The sequence below is a fragment of the Lynx canadensis genome, chromosome X (assembly GCF_007474595.2).
Source record: "Lynx canadensis isolate LIC74 chromosome X, mLynCan4.pri.v2, whole genome shotgun sequence".
Taxonomy (NCBI): domain Eukaryota; kingdom Metazoa; phylum Chordata; class Mammalia; order Carnivora; family Felidae; genus Lynx; species Lynx canadensis.
In genome coordinates this window covers 86,434,612-86,453,163 of record NC_044321.2, presented here as the reverse complement: position 1 = coordinate 86,453,163, position 18,552 = coordinate 86,434,612, and the positions used below count along the sequence as shown (strand labels likewise).

The window sequence follows — 18,552 nt, the reverse complement described above, 5'->3', positions numbered from 1 at the left end:
CTAAAACAGTACCTGGCACCTCATATACACTCAATAGGTATTTTTTGAATGAATGAACCAATAAATGAGTATAACATTTGCCTATGTAAAAATTTTAAACTCTACATGATAAATGAACAGTAAACAAGGTTATAAGACAAACAAATGACTGGGAGAAAATATTTGCAACACATATAATAGACAATGGATGCATCGTTATAAAGTACTTGTAGAAATCAATAGGAAATATACAACCAAATCCTTTCCCAAAAATGACGAAAGAACATGAATAGACAATTTGTAGAGGAGATATAAGCATAAGAAATCTCATTTCTAATTAAGAAAATTCAAATTTCAACAATGATACTCCACTTTTCACCTTTTAAACTAACAAAATTAGAATGACTGATAGTACCCAATATTTGTAAAATGAAGAGAAAATAGAAAATTTCTTACACTGATCAAGACAGTGTAAAGCAGTAGTGATATTTAAGAAAAAATTAGTCAGTAACTATCAACATTACAAAGGCATATATATATGATGAGTTCCCACAACTCTAGTTAGAATTTATTCTGTGGTAATATTTACCAAATAATCTTAAGATATGTATGTGAGACATGGGTAAGAATCTTCAGAGCAACATATGTTTCTAATCATGAATATATAGAAACAATTCAGTATTCATAATAGGTTAAACTATTTATGGTTAACCCACAGGCAAAATATTATATAATTATGAAAAATAATGAGGCATTTATTTATGGGCTAATAAAGACAGTTTGCTAAAATTTACTAAGTTATGATAGCTACGTCCAGAGCAGATATATAGTATGAATTTTTTTTGGTGTAAATAAAAATATAAGATACCTGTATTTGGAAGATGCAGCATCATTTCATGAATCAGTAACTGAAGAAAAATGCTTCCAATTATAATTGTAAGATGCTTTCCATTGTAAGATGCACCTCAATATCAGAGATTTTGAATATAAAAAATTGAGTTTTAAATTGATAAAATACTGGGGCGCCTGGATGGCTCTGTCGGTTGAGCATACAACTTGGGCTCAGGTCATGATCTCACAGTCCGTAAGTTTGAGCCCTGCATCAGGCTCTGTGCTGACAGCTCGGAGCCTGGAGCCTGCTTCGGATTCTGTGTCTCCTGCTCTCTCTGCCCTCTCCTACTCTCTCTGCCCCTCCCCCACTCACACTGTCTGTCTCTCTCTCTTCCCAAAATAAACAAACATTAAAAATATTTTAAAAAATAAAATAAAATAAAATTGATGAAATACCTATCATACATACATGCTTACATGTGCATAAAATGTCTTTTCTGGGGGAACCTGGGTGGCTCAGTTGGTTGAGGGTCTGACTTTGGCTCAGGTCATGATCTTGCAGTTAGTGAGTTAAAGCCCATGTTGGGCTCTGTGCTGACAGCTCAGAAGCTGGAGCCTGCTTCAGAATCTGTGCCTCCCTCTCTCTCTGGCCCTCTGCTGCTCACTCTCTGTCTCTCTCTCTCTCTCTCTCTCTCTCTCTCTCTCAAGAATAAATAGACATTAAAAAGAATTTTAAAAAGTCTTTTGTGAACAACTATTAAAAATAGTAAGAACTATGAATTTGAGGTATGTATATGTGTGGGAAAAGGCCTTCTTGTTTCACATTGTTTCATACTGCTTGATTTTTAAAATCAAGTTTATTGGTTACTATTAATACAAAACTTTATAAGACAAAAATCTAGATGTACTTATGTTTTGACCTAGACACTTTCAGGAATCTATACAGTATAACTAATTATACACATGTCCACAGATATGTCTAAGAATATTCATTATGATATTACTTGCAACAACAGAATATCATGCAAATATTAAAAATAATGTACAATGACAACGAAAATTGTCTAATATATATTAAAAAAGAAAGATTAAAAGATATAAATGATAAAGCAAATATAGGATAGGATGTATTCTATAATTCTACACACATACAATATATGTAGAAAAAACAAAACAAAATTTTGTATATATACATAAAAAATGTATAGCAAGGGATTCAAATTTACACACTATTATCAGTGGATTTCTATAGGGAAGGGAATGGAATAAAGAATATATGTTATGAAGGAGATTTTCACTTTTACCTTGACATGTCTGTATTATTATTCCTTTTTTAATGTTGTCATGTATTGCTGGTAAAATTTAAATAGAACAGAAAAATTCAGAATCCTTTCAGTAGACTTTACACTGGTAATCTATAGTTAATGTGCAGAGATTTCTCTTGATTATCTCTTACAATAAGTTGATTGACTACACAAACTAAAATCTTTTTGTATACTGTTAAAAAGAAATGATCAAATTCCACATGAGTAAAATCATTGAACAACAACAACAAAAAAGAGACAAAGCAAGAAACAGACTTTTAAATATAAAGAACAACCAGATGTTTACCATAAAGGATGTGGGTGGGGGGATGGGTTAAATAGGTGACAGGGATTAAGGAGGGCATTTGTGATGAGCATGGGGTGTTGTATGGAAGTGTTGAATCACTACACTGTACACCTGAAACCAATATAACATTGTATGTAATCATACTGGAATTAAAATTAAAAATAAGAATTTTTTTTAAAAAATTAAAAAATAAAAAGGACAGCTTAAAAGGAAAAAAAAACATTATTCAGTAAATTCATATCTCAGTGGGAATTTTCATTAATTCCATGCAAGTTTAGTAACACCATTCTTTTTCTAATACTTCCTAGCTTTGTAGTCTGACTGAATGATTAAACAATATTATAACACAAACAATTGACTAGGAGAAAACATCTGTAATATATATAATAGACAATGTATGCATCTCTCCTGGCTAAAAAGTACTTCCCCAAATGAGTAGGACCTGTCACCTTTTTACATGGAATTAAGCAGTTATCAAATATTTGCTGAGTCTAATGATTTTAAAACACATCCTAAATTTGATTGGTGGAGAAACACTACCAAAGTTTTCACACTGACTAGGGGCACAGAGGGGCATGTAAAACTGTTTTAAGAGAACTACCTCTGATATGCAGTTAGGAATACTACAGCACTTTCATTAATTGCATAAGTTACTTTGTTTATATAAGTCTCTTCATATTACTTTATAATAATATTAGGATACAGATCAACAATTCTGTCACTAAAAAGGAAAAAATACGCCTTTGGTTTACTGAAATATACTCAGAGATTAAGATAGAGGGAAAACAAAGAAATCAGAATGTCTCCCCCTCTTTTTGGATTGGCTACAAACCCTACAAGTATCTCCTTACAATATAAGAGAAAACAGAAGGAATGAATTTCTAGAATATACCATGTCATTCTATAGTTTGTTTAATGAAGAATTAGGAATGAGCACAGTACTTTAAAAAAATCACATCTGCTCAGGCATATGCATGGAGTAGAATTACCTTTGGGCCAGGAAGACCTGGAAGACCAATGCCTGAAATACCAGGATCACCTTTTTCTCCTTTCTGTCCAGGTAATCCTGGGGAGCCAGGTTGTCCAGGAACTCCAGGAGGTCCAGGAGACCCTTTCACACCCTGAGGTCCTGTTGAACACATGTAACATGCATTTTTTTTTACAAAATATTCTTTATTTATGGCATATCTATGATGCATATGACCAAGGGAAAAGATTTTTTTAAAAAGAACTCTGCAAATTCTGAGTTAAAAATAATCCTTTATAACTAGGATCATTTAAAAGCCTACTTTTCAAGGAAGTTTATGTGAAAAGGGTACAGCTAGAGAAAAGATATATGTTTGTCGATTCTTACTCTTAATGTTTCTAAAACCCTGTCCATTAATTCCCACTTCAAATATTTGTGTGATGGAAGAGTTCTATCCACGGATTACCTTAGTTATTGCCTCAGTTTGATTTTATCCACAACCAGACTCTATTTTGATAACAAATTTTCCAAAGCCATCTTCCATTGATGGGATTAAATATTTGGGAGACTGCCATCACTCACCTGGAAAACCCATATCACCAATGCTTCCTTTAAGTCCAGGAGGTCCTGTAAGTCCTGGCTTCCCAGGGAGACCAGGGTTACCTTTGGGACCTAGAAAAGTCAAATTGGTTAAATTAAGATAAGTCACCAATATTGAAGTTGCCTGGTTTCTTGGAGTGGGAAGTAATTATAATGCAAGCATGGGATTGGATGGATCAAATCTCAATACATGATTAAGTTCCACAGATCTAACTCAGCATAAAACAGGCAAGAGATACCTAGGAAATCTCCTTGGGAACATATTACAATATAATCATGGTGATAGAGGTCTCCTAATACAAATTAGTCTTAAAAATGCAAAAATTTTACCAGGACATCTGGTGTCTTGCCCTAAAACATTTCCAATTGGAAACGAAGTTCTATTTGTTGTATGTGTGTAACTACCCTTACTGTATTTATCACAGATAAATCCAATATGAGTCTGCTTTTAAAAGATTCAGAAGTGGCTTTCCCATGTAAGTCTGATATTATGAAACTGGCAAATGGAAAGTGGTATCCTGTTATGATATATTCCCAGTTCATGAGGCCAGGGATAGATGAAGATTGACGGAGAAGTACTATACTGTCACCTCAAACAGCCCTGGCTGCTGTGTTAGACATTCTTCCTAGAGCTTAGGTGCCTAAGCTGTGTGGTGTTACCTAGGTATTTTCTAAGGACCACAATGTTGCCTTAAACATTTTTTCTTTTCTTTTTTTCTTCCACACTGACTTCCAACTCAGGGAAGAGAATGCAGAAGACGTGAAGAATAGAAAGGAAGAGAATTTCTCTTTCCAACTATATTAAGGCAACGTAGTAGAGTCTAGAGCAGAATAACTGACGTGAAGGACGCTTATGAGGATGGAGACTAGCTGATCTTAATTCCTTAGGAGCCTAACTAAATAAAGTGGTTTAAGAAGCAGCAAGAGAGGGCTGGATAGAGGGAAGATGGTGGCGTAGGAGGATGCTGGGCTCACCGCGCGTCCTGCTGATCACTTAGATTCCACCTACACCTGCCTAAATAACCCAGAAAACTGCCAGAAGACTAGCAGAACGGAGTCTCTGGAGCCAAGTGCAGACAAGAGGCCCACGGAAGAGGGTAGGAAGGGCGGAGAGGCGGTGTGTGCTCCACAGACCGGCGGGAGGGAGCCGGGGCAGAGGGGCGGCTCACCACGAGCCTGGCTTGCAAAAGCAGAGGGCCCAGACGGAGTGTGTTCGACAACGAGCGGGACTTAACATCTGGAAGGTTATAAGTTAACAGCTCTGCTCAGAAAGCAGGAAGGCTGGAGGACAATGGGAGGAAGAGTTGCTGAGCCCCAGGATGACAGAGCTCAGTTTGGTGGGGTACAAAGGCGCTCCCCAGTGCCATCTCCCTCGCCCATCCCCCTGCCAAAATCCCAAAGGGAACCAGTTCCTGCCAGGGAACTTACTTGCACCCGGCAAAAACCGAACGCTGTGCTCTGTGGATCCATCCCTCTGGTGGCAGCGGGTCTGACCCCCTCCCGCTGCCACAGGGCCCCTCCCAAAGCGGATCACCAAAGGAGAAGTGAGCTAAGCCTGCCCCTCCCATGCACCTTGCCTATCCACCCCAGCTAATATGCCAGATCCCCAGCACCACAAGCCTGGCAGTGTGCAAGTAGCCCAGACGGGCCACAATGAATCCCACCCACCCCTAGAATAGGGGAAGAGAAGGTACACACCAGTTTGACCGTGGCCCCAGCAGTGGGCTGGGGGCAGACATCAGGTCTGACTGCGGCCCGCCCACCAACTCCAGCTATTCAAGACAGCACAGGGGAAGTGCCCTGCAGGTCCGCACCACTCCAAAATGACCAAACGGAAGAATTCCCCTCAAAAGAATCTCCAGGAAATAACAACAGCTAACAAACAGATCAAAAAGGATTTAAGTAATATAACAGAAGGTGAATTTAGAATAATAGTCATAAAATTAATCGCTGGGCTTGAAAACAGTATAGAGGACAGCAGAGAATCTATTGCTACAGAGATCAAGGGACTAAGGAATAGTCAGGAAGAGCTTAAAAAATTCTATAAACGAGCTGCAAAATAAAATGGAAATGACCACGGCTCGGACTGAAGAGGCAGAGGAGAGAATAGGTGAACGAGAAGATAAAATTATGGAAAAAGAGGAAGCTGAGAAAAAGAGAGATAAAAAAAATCCAGGAGTATGAGTTGAAATTAGAGAACTAAGTGATGCACTAAAGAGAAATAATCTACGCATAATTGGTATTCCAGAGGAGGAAGAGAGAGGGAAAGCTGCTGAAGGAGTACTTGAAGAAATAATATCTGAGAACTTCCCTGAACTGGGGAAGGAAAAAGGCACTGAAATCCAAGAGGCACAGAGAACTCCCTTCAGACGGAACTTGAATCGATCTTCTGCATGACATATCAGAGTGAAACTGGCAAAATACAAGGATAAAGAGAAAATTCTGAAAGCAGCGAGGGATAAACGTGCCCTCACATATAAAGGGAGACCTAGAAGACTCGTGGCTGATCTCTCTTCTGAAACTTGGCAGTTCAGAAAGGAATGGCAGGAGATCTTCCATGTAATGAACAGAAAAAAAATGCAGCCGAGAACCCTTAATCCAGCAAGTCTGTCATTTAGAATAGAAAGAGAGATAAAGGTCTTCCCAAACAAACAAAAACTGAAGGAATTGTCACCACTAAACCAGCCCTACAAGAGATCCTAAGGGGGATCCTGTGAGACAAAGTACCAGAGACATCGCTACAAGCATAAAACATACAGACATCACAATGACTCTAAACCCGTATCTTTCTATAATAACACTGAATGTAAATGGACTAAATGTGCCAACGAAAAGACACAGGGTATCAGAATGGATAAAAAAACAAGACCCATCTATTTGCTGTCTACAAGAGACTCATTTTAGACCTGAGGACACCTTTAGATTCAGAGTGAGGGGATGGAGAACTATTTATCATGCTACTGGAAGTCAAAAGAAAGCTGGAGTAGCCATACTTATATCAGACAAACTAGACCTTAAATTAAAGGCTGTAACAAGAGATGAAGAAGGGCATTATATAATAATTACAGGGTCTATCCATCAGGAAGAGCTAACAATTATAAATGTCTATGCGCCGAATACCGGAGCCCCCAAATATATAAAACAATTACTCATAAACATAAGCAACCTTATTGATAAGAATGTGGTAATTGCAGGGGACTTAAACACTCCACTTACAGAAATGGATAGATCATCTACACACGGTCAATAAAGAAACAAGGGCCCTGAATGATACATTGGATCAGATGGACTTGACAGATGTATTTAGAACTCTGCATCCCAAAGCAACAGAATATACTTTCTTCTCGAGTGCACATGGAACATTCTCCAAGATAGATCATATACTGGGTCACAAAACATCCCTTCATAAGTTTACAAGAATTGAAATTATACCATGCATACTTTCAGACCACAATGCTATGAAGCTTGAAATCAACCACAGGAAAAAGTCTGGAAAACCTCCAAAAGCATGGAGGTTAAAGAACACCCTACTAAAGAATGAGTGGGTCAACCAGGCAATTAGAGAAGAAATTAAAAAATATATGGAAACACGGGGCGCCTGGGTGGCGCAGTCGGTTAAGCGTCCGACTTCAGCCAGGTCACGATCTCGCGGTCCGTGAGTTCGAGCCCCGCATCGGGCTCTGGGCTGATGGCTCAGAGCCTGGAGCCTGCTTCCGATTCTGTGTCTCCCTCTCTCTCTGCCCCTCCCCCGTTCATGCTCTGTCTCTCTCTCCCAAAAATAAATAAACGTTGAAAAAAAAAATTAAAAAAAAAATATATGGAAACAAACGAAAATGAAAATACAACAATCCAAACGCTTTGGGATGCAGCAAAGGCAGTCCTGAGAGGAAAATACATCGCCATCCAGGCCTATCTCAAGAAACAAGAAAAATCCCAAATACAAAATCTAACAGCACACCTAAAGGAAATAGAAGCAGAACAGCAAAGGCAGCCTAAACCCAGCAGAAGAAGAGAAATAATAAAGATCAGAGCAGAAATACACAATATAGAATCTAAAAAAACTGTAGAGCAGATCAACGAAACCAAGAGTTGGTTTTTTGAAAAAATTAACAAAATTGACAAACCTCTAGCCAGGCTTCTCAAAAAGAAAAGGGAGATGACCCAAATAGATAAAATCATGAATGAAAATGGAACTATTACAACCAATCCCTCAGAGATACAAACTATCATCAGGGAATACTATGAACAATTATATGCCAACAAACTGGACAACCTGGAAGAAATGGACAAATTCCTAAGCACCCACACACTTCCAAAACTCAAACAGGAGGAAATAGAAAGCTTGAGCAGACCCATAACCAGCGAAGAAATTGAATCAGTTATCAAAAATCTCCCAACAAATAAGAGTCCAGGACCAGATGACTTCCCAGGGGAGTTCTACCAGACGTTTAAAGCAGAGATAATACCTATCCTTCTCAAGCTATTCCAGAAAACAGAAAGGGAAGGAAAACTTCCAGACTCATTCTAGGAAGCCAATATTACTTTGATTCCTAAGCCAGACAGAGACCCAGTAAAAAAAGAGAACTACAGGCCAATATCCCTGATGAATATGAATGCAAAAATTCTCAAAAAGATACTAGCAAATCGAATTCAACAGCATATAAAAAGAATTATTCACCATGATCAAGTGGGATTCATTCCTGGGATGCAGGGCTGGTTTAGCATTCGCAAATCAATCAACGTGATACATCACATTAATAAAAGAAAAGAGAAGAACCATATGATTCTGTCAATCAATGCAGAAAAGGCATTTGACAAAATTCAGCACCGTTTTGTAACCCTTCAGAAAGTCGGGGTAGAAGGAACATACTTAAACATCATAAAAGCCATTTATGAAAAGCCCACAGCTAACATCATCCTAAATGAGGAAAAACTGAGAGCTTTTTCCCTGAGATCAGGGACACGACAGGGATGTTCACTCTCACCGCTGTTGTTTAACATAGTGTTGGAAGTTCTAGCATCAGCAATCAGACAACAAAAGGAAATCAAAGGCATCCAAATTGGCAAAGATGAAGTCAAGCTTTCACTTTTTGCAGATGACATGATATTATATATGGAAAATCCGATAGACTCCACCAGAAGTCTGCTAGAACTGATACATGAATTTAGCAAAGTTGCAGGATACAAAATCAATGTCCAGAAATCAGTTGCATTCTTATACACTAACAATGAAGCAACAGAAAGACAAATAAAGAAAATGATCCCATTCACAATTGCACCAAGAAGCATAAAATACCTAGGAATAAATCTAACCAAAGATGTAAAAGATCTGTATGCTGAAAACTATAGAAAGCTTATGAAGGTAATTGAAGAAGATATAAAGAAATGGAAAGACATTCCCTGCTCATGGATTGGAAGAATAAATATTGTCAAAATGTCAATACTACCCAAAGCTATCTACACATTCAATGCAATCCCAATCAAAATTGCACCAGCATTCTTCTCGAAACTAGAACAAGCAATCCTAAAATTCATATGGAACCACAAAAGGCCCTGAATAGCTAAAGTAATTCTGAAGAAGAAGACCAAAGCAGGAGGCATCACAATCCCAGACTTTAGCCTCTACTACAAAGCTGTAATCATCAAGACAGCATGGTATTGGCACAACAACAGACACATAGACCAATGGAATAGAATAGAAACCCCAGAACTAGACCCACAAACGTATGGCCAACTAATCTTTGACAAAGCAGGAAAGAACATCCAATGGAAAAATGACAGTCTCTTTAACAAATGGTGCTGGGAGAACTGGACAGCAACATGCAGAAGGTTGAAACTAGACCACTTTCTCACACCATTCAAAAATATAAACTCAAAATGGATAAAGGACCTGAATGTGAGACAGGAAACCATCAAAACCCTAGAGGAGAAAGCAGGAAAAGCCCTCTCTGACCTCAGCCGTAGCAATCTCTTACTCGACACATCCCCAAAGGCAAGGGAATTAAAAGCAAAAGTGAATTACTGGGAGCTTATGAAGATAAAAAGCTTCTGCACAGCAAAGGAAACAACCAACAAAACCAAAAGGCAACCAACGGAATGGGAAAAGATATTTGCAAATGACATATCGGACAAAGGGCTAGTATCCAAAATCTATAAAGAGCTCACCAAACTCCACACCCGAAAAACAAATAACCCAGTGAAGAAATGGGCAGAAAACATGAATAGACACTTCTCTAAAGAAGACATCCAGATGGCCAACAGGCACATGAAAAGATGTTCAACGTCGCTCCTCATCAGGGAAATACAAATCAAAACCATGCTCAGATATCACCTCACGCCAGTCAGAGTGACCAAAATGAACAAATCAGGAGACTGTAGATGCTGGAGAGGATGTGGAGAAACGGGAACCTTCTTGCACTGTTGGTGGCAATGCAAATTGGTGCAGCCACTCTGGAAAGCAGTGTGGAGGTTCCCCAGAAAATTAAAAATAGACCTACCCTATGACCCAGCAATAGCACTGCTAGGAATTTACCCAAGGGACACAGGAGTACTGATGCATAGGGGCACTTGTACCCCAATGTGTATAGCAGCACTCTCAACAATAGCCAAATTATGGAAAGAGCCTAAATGTCCATCAACTGATGAATGGATAAAGAAATTGTGGTTTGTATACACAATGGAATACTACGTGGCAATGAGAAAGAATGAAATATGGCCTTTTGTAGCGACGTGGATGGAACTGGAGAGTGTGATGCTAAGTGAAATAAGCCATACAGAGAAAGACAGATACCATATGGTTTCACTCTTATGTGGATCCTGAGAAACTTAACAGAAACCCATGGGGGAGGGGAAGGAAAAAAAAAAAAAAGAGGTTAGAGTGGAAGAGAGCCAAAGCATAAGAGACTGTTAAAAACTGAGAACAAACTGAGGGTTGATGGGGGGTGGGAGGGAGGGGAGGGTGGGTGATGGGTATTGAGGAGGGCACCTTTTGGGATGAGCACTGAGTGTTGTATGGAAACCAATTTGACAACACATTTCATATATTGAAAAATAAATAAATAAATAAATAAATAAATAAATAAATAAAAGAAGCAGCAAAAAAGAGTTTTATTAGAAATAAGGAAAAAATCCATGTGGCCTCTGAGGGTGATTCATGCTGAAACAGACTAGCAAGGTAGGTTGTAAAATTTTCATCCCTAGAGACTTTAAAAAATAGAATCAGCAGCCACCTTTACATGGTTTAATGATTGACTTGTCTGAAGGCAAAAACTAAAAAAAAGGTAAATTTCTCAGCGCCTATCAGATAACTGTCTCATTTACATATGTTGCAACGTACATAAATAAAACACAGCACCTTATTTAGATATACTTCTGATTCTCTATACATCCTCACTGCCTCAAAAAGAAGAAATTGAGCCAAAATTATTCTACAAATCTTGTCAGTTGATGCTTGGGCCCAATGGCAACATTTTTGCTAAAAAAAGAGCTCCAAATCTCAGTAGTTACCCAAGCATCTTGTGATGAAAAGATCCAAAACATCATCGCATATGATAAATACATAAAATTTTTCTAGGGTTTGAGATCAGTCATTACATTGCTACAGGTGGTCTATCATACTTACCTGATGGTCCTGGTAATCCAGGTTGTCCAGTCAGTCCAGGTTGCCCTGGGTCTCCAGGCAAACCCTGGTAACCTTTTGGACCCGAAACTCCAGGAATACCTTCCAAGGATGAGTAGAGGGAAGACAAGTTAAGTTTATGGGCTAAATGGGTGATGGGTATTAAGAAAGGCACCTGTTAGGATGAGCACCGGGTGTTCTATGTAAGTGATGAATCAATACAGTCTCCTGAAATCAATATTACACTATATGTTAACTAACTAGAATTTAACTATAATAAAATTTTAAAGAATCTTAACCATAAAAATAATTTGACAAGGCAAGCAACCCAAATTCTGAACTATGAATGAAATACAGGAACCCATGATATTCTGATACAGCATGAACCAAATAGCACTGGACACATATTAAACTCCTCCACTTTTTATTGAGCTATCATTAAGAAATTCAACGCACTCATTACTGAAGTCACTTTCCTCTTTGGGCCTCAGTTTCTTACACTGTAAAATGAAGGAACTGGAGCAAGTTATCTTTAGACTATCTCTTAGATTCTACAACTATCTTTAATAGCCGTATTATATTATAATAGAGTTTACTGCTTCTTATTTTACAGAAGGCATAATTGAAAGAGAAGTCTTATAAGGAGTCATTCAAGAAAGATATCTCATTTTAGCAATACAAAAAATGAGGCAGCCCTGCCTCTTTTCTGACAACATACAAAACTATAGTAATGTCTTAAACTCTTTTTTGAGAAAAAATCCCACCAAGTCCTGCTCATAGGGAAACATACTATCTGTGTACACACACACACACACACACACACACACACACACAAACAATATTAACGTTTACGAACCAAAAAGGGCCACAAACTTTACTATAAGCTGCAAATAAACACAGCTAGTTTTAAAGTTCCATGTTTTTTTGAAAGGCTATTCTATATAGATTAGATTGTAAGTACTTTATTTGATTCATGCTTATCTACATGTTCTGATGCCTTGTTATATGTTACAGTTTTGTAAAACGAAAAAAGAATTTTGTATTTAAAAAATCAATGTTGGGGTGCCTGGGTAGCTCAGTTGGTTAAGCATCCGACTTCAGCTCATGTCATGATCTTGCTGTCTGTGAGTTTGAGCCCCACGTCGGGCTCTGTGTTGTCAGCTCAGAGCCTGGAGCCTGTTTTAGATTCTGTGTCTCCCTCTCTCTCCCTGCCCTTCCCCCACTCGCACTTTGTCTCTCAAAAATGAATAAACATTAAAAAAAATAAATAAATAAAACATAAATGTTATACTTCTTATTTGTTTCTAGTAAAATAACAATAGTAACACAGTTGTTCCCTAAACCTACTTTCAGCAACTTCCCCCAGGGCTGAGATTGGCTCTTCATAGTCTAATACTTATTCTTCCATGGCAGAATAACAATGAACTGCATTTAGAGCCAAGTATGATATGGATATCAAAACACTGCAGGGCAACAATGTATCACTCATTCCCATCTGGCTTCATGGGAAAAAAAATTAAAGGCCCAGCAAATTTCCTAAGCACTGAAATCTGTTTTCCAAGTGATTCTGGCCATATATCCATTTCTCTCAACCACATCCTATACTACTTTCTGGAAAGCCTGAAGGTGACTGCCTTAAATCTATTTTAAGACTTCATAGTTTGTGATAGATTAAACTACAAAGAAAATACTTAAATAAAAGTTGATCACTGAAATAGTACAAATCAGGTGAAAATTTTCATTACCAAAATTTGATACATCTAAGTGCCTTTTGTTGGTGACTCCTATGCTACAAGTCACTTTTCATGCTATTAAAAATTAAACTTCAGATATACCAGTAAACACATTCACAAATAAATACATTCACTCACCTGGTAATCCAGGGTCCCCCTTCTCTCCTTTTGAGCCCAGCAGATCTGGATCCATTGGTCCAGGAGGGCCTGGAAGGCCAGGCTCTCCTTTACCACCTTTTTCTCCTACAGGGCCAGGAGGTCCTGGCTGACCCTGCAAACCATTATCACCTAAAACCGACATGTGTGTGGAGGACAACAGATCAGATTCATCCTTCCAAGATTAATGCATATAAAGATTATTCATATGTTCCACAGTTTGGTAGGTCACTGACCATCCAAAACACTTACACGCCATGGTTATTGTCTATGAATAACTTGAATTCACACACATTTTTATACTCAAATAGCACTTCATATATTTTCTGGGGTTCTTTGACAATTATAGGAATTGTAAAAAAAATCAAAATTTAATACCTATATTTTGTTATTTTGAGCTGAGCATTTACCACATTTCACGGTATCCAAATTATACATGCCACCACATTGAAAACAGAACTTATTTAAATGCCATGTCACATACAAACAAACACAAGTGGGGCACCTGGGTGGCTCAGCCGGTTGAGCATCTGACTCGATTTTGGCTCAGGTCATGATTTCATGGTTCTCATGGGATCGAGCCCTGCATTGGGCTCTGCAATGATAGCATTGAGCCTGCTTGAGATTCTCTCTCTCTCTCTCTCTCTCTCTCTCTCTCTCTCTGCCCCTCTCCCACTTGCATGCACACACGCTGTCTCTCAAAATAAATAAAGAAATAAACATTTAAAAACTTAAAAAAGAATATACAAACAAGCATTGCTCATTTTAAAGCAGTCAAATAAAAATGTTTTGTATTGACATAAAAGATGTTAAATTTTCTCTCTTACATGCATCTGCCACCAACTCTGAATATTACCTTTGAGACCAGGAACACCACTCCTGCCAGGAATTCCCAAAGGTCCTGGTGGGCCTGGAGGTCCCATCATACCCATTTCACCTTTGGCACCTTTGAAGAATATAAATAATTAACTTTTACCTTTCCTTGACCTTGGAAAGATAAAAGGTAAGTTTTAAGATGGCAACTGGAAGACCTGAGGGTTGGAGGGAAGGCACTAAGTCTTACCCCTTTTCAACTGTTGTAACCATAGTGACCACTATTGCCAATACCTATGAATATGAAGACTCACTGTGGTTACTTATCTCCAAAGATGGCCTCACAATGCACAACACTTACCAGTATACACACCCTTGTGTAGCCTTCTCCCCTTGAATTTGGGCTGACTCTGCCTTGTCCTTGACTAAGTGACATTGTGAATCCCAAAGCTAGATCATAAGAAGTCTTGTGGCTTTCACCTGGGGCTCTTGGAACACTCGGTTTTGGTTTGGGGGATTCTCTTGTTTGGAAGCCAGCTGCCTTTAGAAGGAGAGCAACTACCCTGACTTTATCATAATATAACAATCCTAAGCCATGTGAAGAAACATTATGGATAATCAGAGACATGTGAAGAGGCCAAGGAACAGTCAGGTGTCAGAGAAATGCCATTCTGGAAGTAGATCCTTCATCCCAACCGCTCCAGTTGATGCCATCTGGATCAGAGATAAATGACCCCATTCAAATCATGCCTTAATTCCTGACTCACAAAATCTTGAACAAAATAAAAAAGGTTGAATTAAACCATTAAATTCTGGGGTCATTTTCTATACAGCAATATGTAACAAGAAATCTCCCAGAGAAAAAGTATGATGTAAATAACAAAGTGAGTCTCTTGAAAAGACATTTAACACTTTTCCTTAAGGACTAGGTCAATCCAGAAAAGTACAACAAAGGAATAATATAACGGAATCATAAGAGTTTTAATTTCCTGAATCCAAACCAGAGAAAACTTTAAATAAATTACCTGGAAATCCAGAGGCACCTGCTTTTCCTGGAATCCCTGGTGATCCTGAGGGTCCCATAGGACCAGGTGCTCCAGGAATTCCTGGACTGCCTCTCTCACCAGGGGGTCCTAGAACATCAAACCCAGGAGGTCCTGGATCTCCCTTCTCTCCTGGTATTCCATGTAAGCCTAGTTAATACAACACCAATATTAACCAGTTTTGAAGTAGTTTTAAGAGATGTGTCTGATCATTTTTCTAGCAAACAAGTGACAGACTCCTTTCTATAATAAACCCAACAGTGAGTCAGAGATTCTTTTGCTATCATGCACATAAAATGACCTAACAATCAAACTTCAGGATTTTCAGGTACATTTCTCTATGAAAGTGCTTCTCAAATTATTTTTGGTGAAGGATGAATCTTTTCTTAATTCTTGGTCCATCCTGGACTAATATTTTTCATAAAATACTGTAAAATGACTAAAAGAACTAAAATAAAAAAAACCAAAGACATACATAATACATGTCTACCTTCGGCTATTGAATTCAACAACTACAATTACACTGTCAAATTGCTATAAAAGTTTCTAAATGCTTACTCTCAGTTTCTTTTAATTCCAATGCAGACTGGTAACAAGCAGTTTGTGATTTGACATTGGTCCGTTGACTGCATTTGGATTTGCATTGTTCTAAGGTACTATGGATTATTGGGCTATATTTCCATAATCCATAAGAATGACTAATTACTGAGTAAGCCCATTGCATGGACCTTTTTGACTTTATTTTAACCTCATTTTACATGTTGTTTTAATAATACATTACCATAAAATTTTGTTGTTAAATTTTGTTTCCCAGTATTCCAACCAGGATTTTACAGAAAAAATATGACATTGAAAAAATGCTTAACCTTAGTAAGTTTTGTAAGACTGAACTACTCCAAGACGCAAGATGCTTAGAACATAGGGAAAATCATTACTCTACAAACACAGAGCAAGTTCCCGCTCCAATACCTATCAGCTATGTGACTTAGTGAGTCACTTAATATTGTTGATCTACATCTGGGGATACAACTGACTGGAAGCTAGAGGCTGAGCCAGGTGACCATTCCAAGGGTCCCTTCAACAATAAGACCTAATTCTATTGTTGAAGGTTCATAGACAATTATTTTTATAATAGAGCAAGATGCTAGGATTTTAAGATCTGTTTGGTGTCATATACCAGCATGTCCTTAAAGCAATAAAATTCACTTCGAAGATTAGAGAATTCCGTTTAGTTGGCACAGTGGTGATGGTTCCAATGCTGTCATTTCATAAAAAAGATACTATAAAAATGGGAGAGAGATTTTATATTATTGTATTTGTGAAGTATGATGATACCTAAAAATGAGCACTATTATAGCTCTATATGGATTGCTGCTTATTGTTATATTCCAACTAGTTTTTGACAGCTGAGGTTTTGAGATAAATAATTTGTCCTTTGAAATATGCTCCACAAAAGAATGAAAAGAAACCAAAGACTTAAGTCTGGAGAAATCTTGTTTGTTTTTCAGGTTTAAAGCTTTACTTTAAGATCCAGCTTTTGAGAAAGAACTACAGTACCTGGTAGGCCTGAAGTTCAAGAGGCAGGAGTTACAGTTTAGTAGCAAGATGAACTACCCAGGCAGAAGCAAGTTGCCAAGAGATTGATTAGGTTAGGAGACAAAGCTAAGCATGTTAAGATGAGAACAAAAACGTCTACAAGTAGAAGTTATTAGATACTGATTCATGACTATCATATATTAGTAATGAGTAAAGAAACTTACTTTAGGCATTCATTAAGATGCTCATATAGCATCTTTAAATGAAATGTATTTGCCAACAGAGACACACTAAAATATTTACATTCACAAAAAGTAATGCTCTCTTTTTTAAGGTATCATTTTATTTATTTTATTTATTTTTATTACTTGTTTTATTTATTTTTTATTTTTTTTAAATTTACATCCTCTTTGATGAAAATCAGCTTTACATTTTTATCTCTGATCCTTATATTGCTTTGAATAACCCTTTTGGAACTTAAGCTCCTAAAGATAAGTTAGAATTTAAAACTGAATTTTATTTTATACTATAACAGCTTAGGTACAGAGAACTCAATAATAATTAGTGGATGACTATGATTAAACAAACCCGCATGTACTAGCAAAGATTTTTTTTACTGTTATTTGTAGTAGTAACAGATATTATGCTGTACTTTTCATAGCATAGATCTTTTTCATGAATATTGTCAGAAATAGGCATCCTAGTAAGATCAAGAATTAAGATGATGAAATAAAAGAAATGACAAAACACAACAGAAATGATAAATTCATCCCTATATAATAATAGGAATTATATGGCTATATCTATAAGGGGTAAGTGCATGAGGGGTATACAGATGCTCTTAATTTATTGGCAGCTAAATGGAACCAGTTACTGAAAAAAGGGGAAAAATTCAAAAACACATTATCTGTGAGAACTTTACACACACACACACACACACACACACACACACACACACACACATATGCTAACCAAGGGTTTGATAGATGAAAAAAAGTTAGAAAACTTCATAGATGAAAATATGTTAGGAAACTTCATCTATGAAATGACATGACTAATTCCTTGTTTCTTTGTTTCACATTAGTAGCAATGAAGTTGAACTGATTCAGTTATGTACTTTTTCCTGAGGCCAGGCAAGCATTATAATATATTTGGCTCAGGTTAGGGTATCATATGTGAACATGGAATTGAGTATATCTAACTGACCTCTAAAATATTCACTAAAGCAGCGATCTCCTAGCTAATAGCCAGATCAAATAATAAGAATCAACAATTTCCATTTCTGCGTGGATGAGTAGGGCATGGAATGAAAGCATTTTGGTTATCCTTTGGCACTTTTTTCTTTAATTTCCCTGCTGTCAAATGAGGAATTGATAATTCAACAGTTCCTTAATTTATAAACATGCATTAAACTGTGTATCCTGCCTTGGAAAGGAGAATGACAAATAGTAAAGTTTAATTAAATTACAGCAGAACGCTGGAGTCAAAAATGCTTGAAAAGCATAATGCAAACATTTTATACTGGGCAGATGACAATATAGAATATTTTGCATTTTTTCTACTGCAAAATGAAACACAGCAAGTATATTAAATAAGCTTATTAGAAAACATTGGTAGCTAGAATTTTAGCCATGCAGTGTAAGTCAGGTGTATCAAAATATAAGT

General features: G+C 37.4%; 1 protein-coding gene across 2 annotated transcripts in view; it reads right to left on the bottom strand.

Annotated features, from left to right (window-relative positions):
* Nucleotides 1-18,552, bottom strand: part of COL4A5 (collagen type IV alpha 5 chain) — a 243,941-nt gene that overhangs the window by 42,655 nt on the left and 182,734 nt on the right. For both annotated transcript variants that reach the window (XM_030305778.1, XM_030305781.1), the window contains exons 31-36: nt 15,334-15,501; nt 14,352-14,441; nt 13,478-13,627; nt 11,610-11,708; nt 3,971-4,060; nt 3,411-3,550 (exon numbers count right to left, since the gene is read on the bottom strand). In XM_030305778.1, coding sequence (XP_030161638.1) covers nt 3,411-3,550; nt 3,971-4,060; nt 11,610-11,708; nt 13,478-13,627; nt 14,352-14,441; nt 15,334-15,501 — 737 coding nt within the window. The remainder of the gene's footprint in view (nt 1-3,410; nt 3,551-3,970; nt 4,061-11,609; nt 11,709-13,477; nt 13,628-14,351; nt 14,442-15,333; nt 15,502-18,552) is intronic.